The 18,150-nt window shown below is 34.9% G+C and overlaps 1 protein-coding gene across 1 annotated transcript in view; it reads left to right on the forward strand.

Moving 5' to 3' along the window:
• The window catches only part of TLL1 (tolloid like 1), a 317,935-nt gene that overhangs the window by 260,538 nt on the left and 39,247 nt on the right, over positions 1-18,150 (forward strand). The window contains exons 15-18 of the mRNA XM_040251329.1: positions 198-358; positions 3,404-3,584; positions 12,662-12,787; positions 15,603-15,730. Of these exons, the coding sequence (XP_040107263.1) occupies positions 198-358; positions 3,404-3,584; positions 12,662-12,787; positions 15,603-15,730 (596 nt within the window). The remainder of the gene's footprint in view (positions 1-197; positions 359-3,403; positions 3,585-12,661; positions 12,788-15,602; positions 15,731-18,150) is intronic.

Genomic DNA, 18,150 nt, shown 5'->3' on the forward strand with positions numbered 1-18,150 from the left:
GCTCCCAAACTGCAAAATAACACTTACTAATGGGATTAGATGTTTCAAAATGTTGTACTAAAGACTGCAGTTTTCTAGATTTTGAAAAATTCAGAAGATGGTTGAAACTTAATGCTGAGATATTTGATTATTAGTGGAATGGTGCTAAGAATGGGAGAGATTTATTAGGAGAAACTTTCCTTTTTCTTTCTTTCCAGCGGCTTGTGGCGGACTTCTTACAAAGCTGAATGGCACCATAACCACTCCAGGATGGCCCAAGGAGTACCCTCCCAACAAACACTGCATATGGCAAGTGGTCGCACCCACACAGTACAGAATTTCTATGAAGTTTGAGTTTTTTGAATTAGAAGGCAATGAAGTAAGTGAATAATAAATATGTTTTTAAAAAGTGTTTTAGGAATCCCCAGTGGCAATCTGGAAAGCTAAAAAAGAAAAAGGAAAGAAAGAAGGAAAGGAAGGAGGGAGGGAGGCAAGCAGGGAGGGCAGGAAAGAGGGAGAGAAGACAAGAAACAAGTATGATAGTGTAGATACTCTAGTCTTTTTTTTGCTCTATTTCTCATTTCTGCAACTGCTTATAATTCCTGTTGGCACTGGATGATTTAGACTTTCTATAGGAGATTGAAAATTACTCCCCAGCATTTTCCTAAATTTTTGAAGTACTATTAAAACAGGGTCATGTCACATAGACTTTTCTAGAAAAACAAACTGAAATTCACTTGTTGAATCATAAGGAAAATTCCTTTTTGGAAGAACCTGGTATATTTCACTGCTGGAAATGGGTATATTTTCATTATATAACTCATTTTGCATTATGAATATGCTTATGATTCACAAAGATGAATTTTTAACCTCAATAAAAGATGCATCTGGTTGACCCTATCGTTCCTTTCTTTACCTTTATAGTTTAACATAGTAAAAGTCCAACTTTCTGTTAGGTGATCACTTTTTAACAAGTGAAATCATTTATTTGAAAATTCCTATGCGCTAGTACACAAGCACCAAATTCAAATAGAATGTCAACCCTAGAAATGACGACTTTTAGAACTGTGTCTTGTATAACTGGTCAATATTGTTTTAAGTCCAGAGAAAATGTAGCAAAAGTTTTTTTTTTTCTTTGTTTGAGTTTTTGTATTTTGTTTACTTTTCTCTTTCTAACTTTCACATCTTTTCTCCCAGAAACTTTTTTTCTTTATTTATTTTAAAATGAAAAAGTAAAAGTGAAAGTTGCTCAGTTGTGCCCACTCTTTGCCACCCCATGAACTATACAGTCCATGTAATTCTCCATGTCAGAATCCTGGAGTGGATAGCCGTTTCCCTTCTCCAGGGACCTTCGCAATCCATGGATCAAACCCACAGGTCTCCCACATCACAGGCAGATTCTTTACCAGTTGAGCCAGCAGGGAAGCCCAAGAATCCTGGAGTGGATAGCCTATCCCTCTCCAGGGGATCTTCCCAACCCAGGAATTGAACCAGGGTCTCCTGAATTGCAGCTGAGCTACCAGGGAAGCCCAATTTAAAATGAATTAAGAGTCAAAAGTATGATAAAATTCACTCATAAAATGTATTTTGTTTTGATGTATATTTGTTGAATGATTGCAAATAAGTAGAGAACAGAAATATAATGTATCTGTGGCGGTTTATTCATTCAGTTGTGTCCGACTCTTTGTGACCCCATGGACTGTAGACCACAAGTCTCCTCTGTCCTTGGGGTTTCCCAGGCAAGAATACTGAAATGCGTTGTCATTTCCTTCTCCAGGGGATCCTCCCCACCCAGGGATTGAACCTAAGTCTCCCACATTGCAGGCAGATTCCTTACCAACTGAGCCACCAGGGAAGCCCAATGTATCTGTACTCCTGGGTAATATTATTGGTGATAATTGTGGGGTTTATGCTATAACTGTGTATTGTATATGTATCTTTGCTTCTTCTTTACCCCTCTCACTTTTCTTACTTTTAAAATCATTTTTAAAGATTTTTATTTGTAGTAGTCAAGGCATTTGTGTGCATTTTTAGTCTCTTACTAATGGCTTTCAAGTGGGACTTCCCAAGAGGCTCAGTGGTAAATACTCCACCCAACAATGCAGGAGACACTGGTCTGATCCCTGAGTTAGAAGATTCCCTGAAGAAGGAAATGGCAACCCACTCCAGTACTCTTGCCTGAGAAATCCCATGGACAGAGGAGCTTGGAGTGGCTATAGTCCATGGTGTCACAAAAAGCGTTGCACATGACTTCACAGATAAACAAACAATAGCTGGCTTTGAGGTGAAAAGTGCAGACTTTTGTGCTTCCCTTAAGGAAATTAAAGTCTGAAATGCAATGAACTGATATTTCAGAAAACTGTACAATTTTAGACCTCTGTGGACCTTTTGAGGTCTTCTTCACAACATGCATAAGTTTTATGATGGAAAAACTACTGCAATTTTTCTCACATACTTTATCCACATGAAACATCATTTTTCTTTAATAATTATCTGAAATTTAGGGAAATATTAAAATTAAGAAAGCCTTTTTTCAGTAATCTTAGAAAATCTTTCACATGAGCACTGTTTCAAAAATGGGACTCTTCCTACCAGTTCTTCGATGTAAGGTGAGCTTAGTATTGAATGGCTTCTACTTTCTGAGTTTCCCTAAAGCTGTTAGTTATGGCAGAAATGGCATTTTGATTCACTAGTTGGTAGAAGATAAAAAGATAGAAGTTTATGTTAAGGAGGAAGATAGGTAGATGGTTTTAAATAAATGGTGCATTGTGGTTGAAGACATTTTTCTCATGATAGCAGTCTTTATTCATGGAAGGAGGCTTTACAGACTCTAACATATCCTGGAAATCTCAAACTTATGATGAGGTTACTATGTGAAATATTGTTAAAAAAATTCTGTGCATTTTCATAGTTTAAATTATTGGCTATTTCAAATAAAGGCATGAGCAAATTCTTGACTTATACAATACCGGGTTATGTTATCACTTCATTGTTTCATTCATTATATTGATATCCAAAAGGAAAGTCAATAGGAAACAACTTTAGCCTCAGTAACATTATTCTATTTTTGTGTCATAGCCCTCTCTAAATAAAAGTTGCAGTGGTAGCAAAGTAGATAGAAAACTCATTTCACTTTTCCTAGCAATATTTTGCTTATTCATTATCTAATTAATATCACAAAAAAACAGTAATTAAGGTTGACATATTACAAGGCATACATAATGTGGAGAGTTCAAATCATATGTATTGTTAAACAAATACTCATCACTCATTTCAGTTTTCTTGAAGTCTGTATTTTTGGATCTGTTAATCCAGTTTGACCCACAGGAGTGAAAAGGGAAAATCATAATAAATTTTTTTAAAATAGCTGTCAATTATCTGATGCTTTCAAATTTGGTGATTACAGTAACCTGATTATTTCTAGGTATGCAAGTATGATTATGTGGAGATTTGGAGTGGTCTCTCTTCTGAGTCTAAATTGCATGGCAAATATTGTGGTGCTGAAGTGCCTGAAGTGATCACATCCCATTTCAACAATATGAGAATAGAATTCAAATCTGACAATACTGTATCCAAGAAGGGCTTCAAAGCACATTTCTTCTCAGGTATCAGTATTCTCATGTTGCATGTGTATTACAGACTTTCAAGGTGGATTGGCTTAAATTGTATGCTATCCATTCTTCATAGTTTTTTATAAATGAGCTTGGAGGCACACTGAATCCATGAACATTTATCCTAGTTTAATAATTTTTTACTTAAAGTTAGGATATTAATAATAATAGCCCTATGAAATGCAATTGTCAAATACAATTGTCTTCCATTCAGTTCAGTTGCTCAGTCGTGTCCGACTCTTTGAGACCAAATGAACCACAGCACGCCAGGCCTCCCTGTCCATCACCAACTCCCGGAGTCCACCCAAGACTCTGAGTCAGTGATGCCATCCAGCCATCTCATCCTCTGTTGTCCTTCTCCTCCTGCCCTCAATCTTTCCCAGCATCAGGGTCTGTTCAAATGAGTCAGCTCTTTGCATCAGGTGGCCAAAGTATTGGAGTTTCAGCTTCAACATCAGTCCTTCCAGTGAATACCCAGGACTGATCACCTTTATGATGGACTGGTTGGATCTCCTTGCAGTCCAAGGGACTCTCAAGAGTCTTCTCCAACACGACAGTTCAAACGCATCAATTCTTCTGCACTCAGCTTTCTTTATAGTCCAACTCTCACATCCATACATGACCACCGGAAAAACCATAGCCTTGACTAGATGGACCTTTGTTGGCCAAGTAATGTCTGCTTTTTTAATATGCTGTCTAGGTTGCCCATAACTTTCCTTCCAAGGAGTGTGTCTTTTAATTTCATGTCTTCAATCACCATCTGCAGTGATTTTGGAGCCCCCTAAAAATGAAGTCAGCCACTGTTTCCACTGTTTCCCCATCTATTTGCCATGAAGTGATGGGCCCAGATGCCATGATCTTAGTTTTCTGAATATTGAGCTTTAAGCCAGCTTTTTTACTCTCCTCTTTCACTTTCATCAACAGGCTCTTTAGTTCTTCTTCACTTTCTGCCAAAAGGGTGGTGTCATCTGCATATCTGAGGTTATTGATATTTCTCCTGGCAATCTTGATTCCAGCTTATGATTCCTCCAGCCCAACGTTTCTTGTGACGTACTCTGCATATAAGTTAAATAAGCAGGGTGACAATATACAGCCTTGATGTACTCCTTTTCCTATTTGGAACCAGTCTGTCATTCCATGTCCAGTTCTAACTGTTGCTTCCTGACCTGCATATAGGTTTCTCAAGAGGCAGGTTAGGTGGTCTGGTATTCCCACCTCTTCAGAATTTTCCACAGTTTATTATGATCCACACAGTCAAAGGCTATGGCATAGTCAATAAAGCAGAAATAGAAACTTTTCTGTAACTCCCTTGCTTTTTCGATGATCCAGCGGATGTTGGCAATTTGATCTCTGGTTCCTCTGCCTTTTCTAAAACCAGCTTGAACAACAGGAAGTTCACGGTTCACATATTGCTGAAGCCCTGCTTGGAGAATTTTGAGCATTACTTTACTAGCGTGTGCTGCTGCTGCTGCTAAGTCGCTTCAGTCATGTCTGACTCTGTGCGACCCCATGGACAGCAGCCCACCAGGCTCCCCCGTCCCTGGGATTCTCCAGGCAAGAACACTGGAGTGGGTTGCCATTTCCTTCTCCAATACATGAAAGTGAAAAGTGAAAGTGAAGTCACTCAGTCGTGTCCGACTCTTAGGGACCTCATGGACTGCAGCCTACCAGGCTCCTGCGTCCATGAGATTTTCCAGGCAAGAGTACTGGAGTGGGGTGCCATTGCCTTCTCCGACTAGAGAGTGAGATGAGTGCAATTGTGCGGTAGTTTGAGCATTCTTTGGCATTGTCTTTCTTTGGGATTGGAATGAAAACTGACCTTTTCCAGTCCTGTGACCACTGCTGAGTTTTCCAAATTTGCTGACTTAGATTTTATATACATTCTAATCAGATATATCAAAGGCTAGTAAAAACAACACAAAATTATTATGGCAATATTTTCATACAGTTACTTTGGAAGTGGATAAGGTTAATGATCTGGAGGAGGAAATGGCAACTCACTCCAGTATTCTTGCCTGGAGAATCCCACGGACAGAGGAGCCTGGTGGGCTACAGTACATGGGGTCTCAAAGAGTTGGACATGACCGAGTGACTTATACTGAACAAATTCACATTAAAAATTCCCTCTTAAAGAACTGAAATTTGATTAAAAGCCCCTACATTTTAAAAAAATAAGTAAACATCAGTGAAATTGCCTAAATTTCCCAATTTCAAAATTATTCCTCTTAAAAACATTATTCTGAAACTTGTGAAACTTTAAATCCATCTGTTGATTAGTTCATAAGTATTAATACAAATTAATACTATTAATATGTGTTTTTTATTGAGTTAAATTTTCTAATTTTTATTTTTGTAGTTTGTAACATGTTATAGACAATTGAATAAATATTTGCTGCATTGTGTATGTTAATCCAGAAATTTTTTATGTAGACATAATCTTAAGTGTTTCTGTTTATAACCAGTTCTCTAAAAAGTTCAGAAGTGGTTATGATTTATGAAAACATAATGAGAAGTATGTCATGTTTAGCTATTTTCCACTTAACTTTCCCCAAAAGTTTTATCAAGAAATTCAATTTATTATAAGTGAATTTATACTATATAGAAAGGAAAGTTATTTAAAAATATGTTCTAGCTTTCTTGCAACCAAGTGATACATCAAGAAAGAGGGAGGTGGGAGGGGGGTTCATGTTTGGGAACGCATGTACACCCATGGTGGATTCATGTCAATGTATGGCAAAACCAATACAGTATTGTAAAGTAAAATAAAGTAAAAATAAAAATTTAATTAAAAAAAAGAAAAAAACACAAGGAAATATACTTAGATTTTTAATGAATAAAATGAAATTAAAGTATAGCATTATTTTAAAAATACAATTATTAATATTTAATGAAATAATCATATTGAGATTTTACTAATGTTTTCACATACCTTTGATTTTCAATAAGCACTTTATAGATCTAAGAAATAGAATTAGAAGAATAACTCCAAGACTTTATTAGCAAAATAATACAGATTTCTGTCACTTTCATGTTCAGCAAAGTAAGAAATCATTGCATAAATTCTTAATGTTTTAAAATACTCATGCTATAGTTTGAAAATCTAGAAGTTATTGTTTTATACAGCAGAATATCCATATGCTCCTCTACAAAAATTAGTGTTATTTACTTCTGATATTAAGGGTGTATTATAAAGCAATATAATGAAATAGTACAAGTAAAGGAAATTACGACTATAAAACTAAGGTTATTTGAACATGATATTGAATAACATACCTATTAAATTTGTATGTATTTTGGAATATATTAGACAAAATGTCTAATAATATAGACATTTATAGACATTTTCTAGAAGATAGCTGGTTCAACAGTATATTACTGTTATTTTCTATGAATGAATGAGGTTCTTTTTTAAATGAACAATAATTACTTTATATGAAGTAAAGCCTAACAATTTTATATAATATTGTATTTGAATACAATTATTCAAATCTGCATAGGTATTCTTGATATAGTTTACTTACTTTAAGTGATTAAGCAAAATTAACTGTATTCTAAGAACAAGATTATTTTTCCTTAAATAGGTTAAACTTAAAGGAAATATAGTAGGATTTTATGCATGTAAAAATAACATTTGGGAAACCTGAGTTTTACTTTAATCACAGTGTTTGTTATTTGGAAATAATATAACAAATAACTTCAGGCAATGAGAGCTGCACATAGACCTTCCACCTTCTTAGGCAACCCTGTAGTGGTAAAAAGATGCAATGATGACTTAAAGGATAAGCTCATTAAAGCCCAGATTTCTTGACTCTGAGTTCATTTGTCTGTTACAAATATAGGAGTCAGATAAAATTATTTGTGTGAGTTTTCTTCCTCTGTATTCAAGTGATTTCAACTGCCCTGATTCTCACCTTATCCATCTTTCAATGTTTATAGATATTTCTTTACACTGTTTCTCCTACACACTATTTTTTTTCTCTTGGGAAGGTCATAGATATTTTTAGAATAAATTCAACCTGATATTATCCTAACAAAACTTTAAATATTAGTGTGATTAATTTCAAGTAGTAACACAATTAAAGCTCTTCTATGATTCTGAATCTAGTTCCAAGTTTCATGATTAATGATATTTAAATACTTGCATATTATAGAAAGAGCAAATTGTCTGAATTATTGCTCTCAATAGAGCTTATCAGTGCTCATTTGAAGGTGATTATTTTTTCAACAGTTTTGTGTTGAAAACTGTGTGTTTTGTATGCATGCACACATGCATGAGATGTATTGTGTATGTGTGTATGCACGAGTGTGTAAGATGTTTGTTTTATATCTGAGCATTTATTGTAAGTGTATCTGCTCATATATTGTTCTATTCTGGTACATGGACCCTTTACTTCTTTTTCCTACAGACATGGAAGCTTTCAGCAAAGAGAAAATTTTTATTTTTGAATCTTGCAAGAACTTGATACAGGTTGCCACTTCAGTTCCATCCAATATGTATTATTCATAGACTGATGGTCTCTGATAGTCTCAGAGATACTCTACAGGTCTCTGATGGGAAAATGCCACCTCATTTTTCCCTAATAATGGACCTTTCCTTCATCTACATGAAGGAATGGAAATCAGATATGTCCATTCCAAAGAAGGAGGCTAATTTCCATCTGAAAAATTAAATGTTTTGATTTCTACTCAATAAGACATTTATTTCTCTGTAATAAAAACAGTTCTTAAAATCCCATGCTGACAGTATGAAAATGCTAGAAAATTTCTAATGAATCATTGACAGAATTATCAATTATTGAATTCATTACACAGACAGTCTGAGAAATTTTATTTTTCTTTTTTCTTTTTTTTTACTTTACAATACTGTATTGGTTTTGCCATACATCAACATGAATCCGCCATGGGTGTATGTAAGTTCCCACTCCTGAACCCCCTTCCCACCTCCCTCCCCATACCATCCCTCTGGGTTATCCCAGTGCACCAACCCCAAGCATCCTGTATCCTGCATCAAACCTAAACTGGCGATTCATTTCTTATATGATATTATACATGTTTCAATGCCATTCTCTCAAATTATCCCACCCTCTCCCTCTCCCACAGAGTCCAAAAGTCAGTTCTGTACATCTGTGTCTCTTTTGCTGTCTCACATACAGGGTTATCATTACCATCTTTCTAAATTCCATATATATGTGTTAGTATACTGTATTGATGTTTTTCTTTCTGACTTACTTCACTCTGTATAATCGGCTCCAGTTTCATCCACCTCATTAGAACTGATTCAAATGTGTTCTTTTTGATGGTTGAGTAATACTCCATCGTGTATATGTACCACAGCTTTCTTATCCATTCATCTGCTGATGGGCATCTAGGTTGTTTCCATGTCCTGGCTATTATAAATGGTGCTGCGATGAACATTGGGGTACACGTGTCTCTTTCAATTCTGGTTTCCTTGGTGTGTATGCCCAGCACTGGGATTGCTGGGTCATAAGGCAGTTCTAGTTCCAGTTTTTTAAGGAATCTCCACACTGTTCTCTATAGTGGCTGTACTAGTTTGCATTCCCACCAACAGTGTAAGAGGGTTCCCTTTTCTCCACACGCTCACCAGCATTTATTGCTTGTAGACTTTTGGATTGCAGCCATTCTGACTGGTGTGAAATGGTACCTCATTGTGGTCTTGATTTGCATTTCTCTGATAATGAGTGATGTTGAGCGTCTTTTCATGTGTTTGTTAGCCATCTGTATATCTTCTTTGGAGAAATGTCTATTTAGTTCTTTGGCCCATTTTTTGATTGGATTGTTTATTTTTCTGGAATTGAGCTGCATGAGTTGCTTGTATATTTTTGAGCAACTGACAAACAACTAATCTCAAAAATATACAGTCTGAGAAATTTTTAAAACTCCGCATCCTCCTTCCTTCTCTCTTCCTTGGGATTTTCATTGTTCAAAATATTTGTAGTTTGTGTCCTAAGAAGATAAAAAGGAAAGAAAATGAAAACAGAATTATATTTGCTAATGTTTTTCCCTCAAATTTGATAATTTTTATAAAAAACTCAGAATATATTTGTGTAACTAATCTTTAATGACATTAAGTTAAATAAATAGCTTTCTTTGCATAATGTAGAAAGTCTGGATAATTTCAAGTATTCCAATGTTTACTGAAATTTTCTCTTTTCATATGGACTATTTGGTGTGTGTGGGCATTTTTATACACTGCTTTGTTGGGCATGGTGACTTTTATATGCTGCTTTTCTGCCCAGTTTTGAATTTTAGCTTAGTTTAGATTAGCTTACACATATATTCCAGAATATACTTGGTAACTCTTAATTTCATGTGACATTGATTATATTAACAATGTTTGATGTAGGGAAGAAGGAAACATTAATTAATTGGGACACTGAAAAATAATGAGTTACTTAGACAGTATGATATATCAAATCTTCTTCTTCTCCCTCTTGTTCCTCATTTTCTTATTCCTCCTCTAAAAATTATTTTTAATTATTATTATCTTTCCAGCACAATAGAAATATGAAAAACTGGCTACAAAAACTATTATTCAAATATGAATTGTTTCACTTTCAACTTTATTTCTCTGTACTTACCATTACTACAAATCAGATTATGTTCTATCAAATCTAAAGAAAATAACTCTCCTTAGAAATATCTGATATTTCTACTACAATGAACTTTAAATGTTAGAAATATTTTATGTTTTGGAATTATGTTCATTATAAAATGACTATGGGTTGAAAAATTTAGCATATTAACCTGTGTTCTTTTTTAACATTTTTTGTCTCTCATGCATGACATCTAACAGATCCAAATGAAGGGATGACTCAGGTGTTCTCCGATAGGTTTGTCACTGAGCAACTTGTTTACCAGCCAATTGCAAATGTAAACTAATTTCTTAAATGTAAAGTGCTTACAATTGTTAGATTTCCAACTAACTCTCAAAAATCTTTTTGACCTAGAGTACAACCATAGTTCACTATATCAGATTTTAAGATTACCAAACAATCATTAGATAAATATTTTATAAGAAATATGTATATATTTCAGAGTAATTCTAGCACCAGAAATTTTTTAACTGGCTCTTTCCATTTACAGTGATACAGTGTATTTGGCATCAACTCATAAAGAAGTATTTTTCCAAAGCATCTTAAGTAAACAGCCCCTGGAAAGGCATCTTAAAATAAGAAATGTAAATCATCTCCTGCTTGTCTGAACTAGGAAATACGGGTAGTAACAGCATGGGAGTAGGGAGTCTAGTTCACCACTCATCCTTTCTTCATGGGCCATTTACAAACATCACCTGTAGTTTTCACAGTTAAGGTAATAGTACTTCCAAATGATGGACTTCTTGAAAATTAATCTTGCAAGACTACTTTCTATTAATTTCTGATTTCTTATACACTTTAATATTTGATACTCTCTTTTAGAGATAAATTTTATTTATTCTATTTTTTTTTCTTATTTGCTTAGCTTCAATATTAAGTATTAAAAGTGTTATGGAAGTTTTAAGGACAATTAGAGAACACTTAAATTGCAGATATATTGATCCTGATATGTCATTAAAATTTTCAAGTCTGCCTGTATGTATATTCTGATATTGCCAACACATGAATATATCCCACGAGCATGCGTGTGGTATATCATGTTATTCATCATCAAAATGGAAAAAAATAAATGTATTCACAAATATTAGTATCAGATTCTTGGACAAAATGTCTTTCCTACACCCATCTCCATAGGGGGAATACTCATTTGATTAAAACAAGCAAAAATAGCATTTGCTATTTGTGTGCCACCATGAGCTCACAAACTCTCACTAGAAAAATCAGTTGACAGTTTAACTTTGAATTCAGCGTAATCTCTGATGTGACTCTCATGTGGCTCTTTGTTCTCTGTGCAATGGGAGTGGGGAAGGTCTGAGTGAAGAACCGTCATATCTATGTGTCAGGAGCAGAGGCCAGTTTTGACTTTAATGGACAAGCCATTCATGGAATGACTGCTAAGCAATGTAATATGGTGGCTGATGCCTCTCACTGAATTGACTGCCTGCTAATAGAGTTGGGATTTTTTTCCCTGTAGTGAATTTGTTGGTTATTTCTTAGAGCTCATATTTCCTATCCTAACCTTTACTTCTAGCACACTAAAAGCTCTTTTATGGAATTACTTATTAGTTAACTGGTTTGCTTGAGTAGATTAAAATATATTAATTGTTTCTTCTTCAGGATAATCTAATGATGCCTTTTTCTCTCTTGGAATCTTATAAAATATCCAGATTTATTAATGCTAAGCATAACTGCAAAGTTAATGAAAAAAATCTGCTACAGTAGTTATAATGAGTGATTTTAAAAAATGATTGCACACAAATCTTGGAACCTTGTTTAGCCTCTGTCTACATGCCATAGTGAAGGACTTTCCTCCATTTATATGCTCCTATTTGCATTTATTCAAATTATTCACAATTTTTAATTGATTTTAAAAATTGACAATACATTTTTTGAATTATTTGGAAAAAGATTCTTTTATTTCCTCTGCCCTACTCAAAACTTCTCCAATAGAGGAATGAAAGAGGACTACATGTTGTTATCCTAGTGTAAGTGATCTTGGAAATTCAGTTCATGGCACAAAGCTCCAAGCTAAACAAGGACTAGGTAGAACTAAGTCACTATAATTTTTTTGTTTTGCTTTATTTTGGGAACAGGGAAAGCTGTGACTTAGCTTACCCTTTGCCAATATTAACTACAACCAAATGACTCTCCTTTGATAGCCTTCATTTTTAAAGTTACTTACTTTGAAACACGTATAATATCATATAAGAAATGAATCGCCAGTCTAGGTTCAATGCAGGATACAGGATGCTTGGGGCTGGTGCACTGGGATGACCCAGAGGGATGGTATGGGGAGGGAGATGGGAGGAGGGTTCAGGATTGGGAACACATGTACACCTGTGGCAGATGCATGTTGATGTATGGCAAAACCAATACAATATTGTAAAGTAAAAATAAATAATTTTAAAACAAACAAATAAAGTTACTTACTAATCTATGCGGTTATCTCTTTGCTAGACAAAGATGAATGTTCTAAGGATAACGGCGGGTGTCAACATGAGTGTGTCAACACAGTAGGAAGCTACCTGTGTCAGTGCCGAAATGGATTTGTGCTGCATGAAAATAAGCATGATTGCAAGGAAGGTATGAAAGAAAGTTCATTTTGTCTGATGATATCTAGAACTTCATGCAGTTTGGGTAAAGCACTGCTTTACCCAACTCCAGGTAGAGTTAATCATATCAGTGAGTAGTAATTGTTAACTGTTCAAATGTCAAAAATAAAAATACACCCCGTGTTCAAAGATCCAAATCACACTATCGGAAACTTTGTATTACCTCGCGGTTCAGCACATCATGTATAGGTGGCATTAGAATAACTGTAGAGCAGATGCAAGAGCTGCCATGATGCCATCTGGCAGCCAGGTAAAGCACTGCGATATCCGCCGGTCTTCATATAACAGGCCTCATACCCGTCTCCATATTTAAACTGCTGCTAAATGCTTTGCATTTGGTTTAATTTCCCTCCCCAACATATCTTCTATATGTGATGCATGAATGCTGTCACTTTAAATACCAGGCATCTCAAACTCAAATGCCTACCATAAAAAAGACATTTGAAAATACTGTGCCATTTAGAGTTTTAAGTTATGGTTTCCCACCCCGCTCCCCAACACACACACATACACACACAGCATCTTAGTAGCACAGTATTAGCCTATCAGTTTTTGGTCCTACATTCTTAACATATTCCAGTGTTTTATAAAGACATTTATCTTCATCTCCTCAGCCAATATGAGCTACATGGGGAAAAGATATAGTTACTCAGATCTTCTTTCTTTCTTTCTTCCTTATTTCTATTTTGTTTAAAAAGAAAATAAAGCTTTCTGTTTAACTTGGATTTATTACTAAGACAAGTGTATAACTAGTCATTAACACAGGTAGAGTGATAGGTGCCTAACTAGAACTACAATTACATAGCAATTCTTTGTATGCACATTTGAATCCTACAGAATACCCTGAATTGACCCTCATTCCATTAGTTTCATTCAAATATGGTCGCATCACATTTTCCCCCTCTATTTCACTAAATTAATGACGTTGCATAGAATTATATGCAAGATTTTTTTTCTCTTTTTACTTTCATGTATAAACCAATGAGATTCTGATGTGTGAAACTTGGCAAAGAATTCTAGTAAATCAATAGGCTGGGGAATAGGCCCAGTTTTTGAGATATGGAAGATAATTTAGAAAAAAAAAAGTTTTTACAGAATATGCATGTAGTGACTCATGGGTAGCAAATAAACTTAGATATCCAAAGTCTCTCTTTATAATAAATATTTTCAAGAAAGGACTTTCTAAGAAATTTCTTTTATGTAGAAGTATATCCAGGCACTCCTAATGACACTCCTCATTTATGTCAGTAAAGGGGCTGGATTTTGTTTCACTACTGCTATGATACTCTGCACCTTATATACTTCAGCAGCAAGCCTCTTGGCTTTGTCTTATAAGCTATTTGCCAGATCTGGAAGATTCCACATTTCATATGAGCAAGGCAAGGACGGGGATAATGGAACTCAGAAAACACTTATCAAGATAGCACCCAGACTTTAAGTTTTTCTGTATGAACCTGTGTTGTTTAAAACAAGCTAAACTTCACTTTTTGTTTTGTTTTGTTTTTTGTTTGTTTGTTTTGCATTTCTTGGTTACAAATCCAATTCCCTGTGGAAAGCTGGCAGTTAAAGCAAGGGTTCAGAAGGAAGGCAGGCACCAACAGCACAGTAGTATCAGTCATTTTACCTTTATTGTGCAGCACTACTATTTAACAAGTGTTTTGTTCATATAGTAAAGTATTTCCCCTGAGATTTCTTAGAAATTTTCAGAGAATTAATTATATTTTAGAATGGGTGACATAATATACAACAAATAATTTCCAGTCTACACAGGATACATAGCATGACAGTTCATAAATTATATAGTTAGCACACAGTTTGAGGACACAGTACTACATGTTTTTGAAGTTTGATATTAGAAATATTGTGCCTTCCCCAGTGGCTCAGCAGGAAAGAATCCGTCTGCCAATGCTAGGACTGCAGGGGATGCAGTTTCAATCTCTGAGTCAGGCAGATGCCCTGGGAAAGGAAATGGCGACCTACTCTAGCACTCTTGACTGAAGAATCCCATGGACAGAGGAGCTTTGGCAGGCTATAATCCATAGGGCCACAAAGAGTTATACAAAGCTGAAGCAACAGTGCACACATGCGTTAGCAATATTGGGTGCCCTCCCCCAAGACGAAGTTATTTAAACAGTGTAAAATCTAAGAGAAATTTCATATTAATTGAATGACATGTTTTCTAAATTAGTTCTGAAGCTAGTAGCTGTTTTCCCCTCAGGGCTTCATTTTGCTTTGATGAAACTACAAAGAATTTACTTTAGCAGTTAAAATTATGATTTAGATATTCAAGCATATACTTTAACAAAGAGAGAAAAAATATAAAAATATGTTTCATAAAGTGGCTTAATGATCCTGATTAACTATAAATGATGTTTATGTTAATACAAAAAATAATTGAAAATGACATAGTCCATTGATTTTTGTTGTGACATTGCATTAAATGTTTTGCATGTACCAAGAGTTGATACCTTTGATTATCAATAACATTACTGTGTTAAATTTTGAGCTTACAAATCCATCAGTTAAAAATAATTCATTTTCTCATAGGCATTTATCTAATTCATTATAAATACTTAATTTCAAGTGAACTCAAAACAGTCATTGTCTGATTACGATTATGCTTGGCAAAATGTTTGCCAAAGCAGATGAATATGACAAGTGGTACAGTGATGATTAGTTATTCAGGACAATTTTTCACCAAGATAGTGGGCAAGTAAGCTGCTTCCTTGATGGCCCAATCCTGGGCTAGATTTACACACTAATTGATACTATCATTATTGGCACAGCTGAGTGTGAACAGAAGGTCCACAGTCCAAGTGGCTTCATCACTAGTCCCAACTGGCCAGACAAGTACCCAAGCAGAAAAGAATGCACCTGGGGAATCAGTGCCACTCCTGGTCATCGAGTCAAATTAGTAAGTGAGCACATTATTCTTTTTTTCTGTTAAGCTGCTTGCTAATGTCTTGCACCTGCACAGCTAGCATGTGGAAATAAAATAATAAAATGAATGTTTCTTTAATTGAATTGAATTAGTAGACAGATGGAAAAGACTTTCTTATGTTTTCCTACTAACATTGATTAAATTCCTGATTTCCTAATCAAAGTGATAGTAATGGTAGCCATGTAGTTCTCATATAGTCTTCTTATCCTGGATGGGAAATTTTAAAAGGCATTGCCAAAGTTACTGCAAAACAGTAAGTTTTACTTCCTAATATGTTATTGAAAATAATGTTTTGAAATGGAGATGTAATGAAATCATATACCAGTAACTTTTTCCCCTAGATCCTACTGAAAATTATAGTGGATTAAATATTGTTTAATTGCTAGAGTTGGTCAGAAATTTTTCACTGTAGTTCTTATTTGGAATATTGTGGAGCATGTTATCATCACAAATCAAAAAACATAGTACCATGGTTTGAAATAGCAGGGTTTTTTCTTTTTTAATAGAAAGTTATAATAGCTATTGAATAAATAATCAGTATTTGGAAAAATATTTTAACTAATTTTTTCCCCTCCTTTCTCAGAAGCTAAATTGTTTGCTATTTCTGAGACTAATACCATTGTACTTGTTGGATAATTTACAGTAAACACACATCCTCTTAATCACATCACAGAAACTTAAATAGATTTGTAAAACCATTAAAAAATCAATACTTAGCTTTTAGGTGATGAATTAATTAATGGAGTGTGAATGCTTAAAGTCTGTATTACCCAGCATGCACTATGGCTTTTCATAATATCACTGTCAATGGGAACAGTATGCAAAGTAATGTAATGTAACTAGTGGGGAAGTGCTGATAAAAATATATCAATCTCTGCTACTCAATGAGAATATTCCAGTAAAAACTTCCTTTTAGTAAGAAATGCAATTCAGTATTTTTCTGTTATGTATAATGATGGAAGAAAGAAGCATTGTTGACAAATGAAATCCAGAGAAAAAATAATCAGAAATGTCCCAACTCTTTTTAATTAATCAAGCAATAGATGTAATGGCAAGATATAAAATTATGGAGGTCTGTATAAATTGGGGAATGAGACTTTGTTTCCTCCATTAAAGTTTTTAAAAAGCCTTTTTCTGAAAAATAGAAAAAAAAAAAAATGAAATGGAGATGTAAACAAAAAAAAAAAAGAAATTCAGGAAGAAAACTATAAGTATTCACTACAACTTAGCATAGTAAATTCTATTGTGTCAATTTTATATGTCTTGTATACAAAGCATATGTGTTTTTTTAACAGAAAACTAATTTTGTCTTGTGATTTCTGGAGTGTTATTTTTGCATAATGTAACTGTTCTGTTTAGATATCACTAGACTTCTTCCAAATTCAAAAATGAATATAGTGTTCATCCTCTCTCTTGTATTCTTTGAGCCTTGCTTTCTGTCCTGGTCATCTGATAGTACATCTTATATTTCGTAATAGGCTACAGAATACTTAAAGAGTACAATTTAAAGAAACAGAATCATAGAATATAGAAATTTTGACAATTTTCTGCACTATGCTATTGTCAAAGCAGGAAAGAATGCCAACTAGCCAGGCTCAGGACAGTCTAACAAGAACCATAATAAAGAAAAAGATATTGTCTCAGGAATGAGGCTACAAGTCCAGTGTAGCTTACTCGGCCAATCCAGCCATAAAGTTAATTTTTGATGTATGGCAAAACCAATACAATATTGTAAAGTAATTAGCCTTCAATTAAAATAAATAAATTTATATTTAAAAATAATAAATAAATAAATAAAAATAAAGTTCTGTTTGTATTCTTTTTAATGGCTGAATAATACTCCATTGTACATATCAGTTCTAATGAGGTGGATGAAACTGGAGCCTATTATACAGAGTGAGTTCAGTTCAGTTCAGTTCAGTCACTCAGTCGTATCCGACTCTTTGCGACTCCATGAATTGCAGCACACCAGGCCTCCCTGTCCATCACCATCTCCCGGAGTTCACCCAGACTCACATCCATTGAGTCCATGATGCCATCCAACCATCTCATCCTCGGTCATCCCCTTCTCCTCCTGCCCCCAATCCCTCCCAGTGTCAGAGTCTTTTCCAATGAGTCAACTCTTCGCATGAGGTGGCCAAAGTACTGGAGTTTCAGCTTTAGCATCATTCCTTCCAAAGAAATCCCAGGGCTGATCTCCTTCAGAATGGACTGGTTGGATCTCCTTGCAGTCCAAGGGACTCTCAAGAGTCTTCTCCAACACCACAGTTCAAAAGCATCAATTCTTTGGCACTCAGCCTTCTTCACAGTCCAACTCTCACATCCATACATGACCACAGGAAAAACCATAGCCTTGACTAGATGGACCTTAGTCGGCAAAGTAATGTCTCTGC

Source organism: Oryx dammah, unplaced genomic scaffold, assembly GCF_014754425.2.
Source record: "Oryx dammah isolate SB20612 unplaced genomic scaffold, SCBI_Odam_1.1 HiC_scaffold_12, whole genome shotgun sequence".
Lineage (NCBI taxonomy): Eukaryota > Metazoa > Chordata > Mammalia > Artiodactyla > Bovidae > Oryx > Oryx dammah.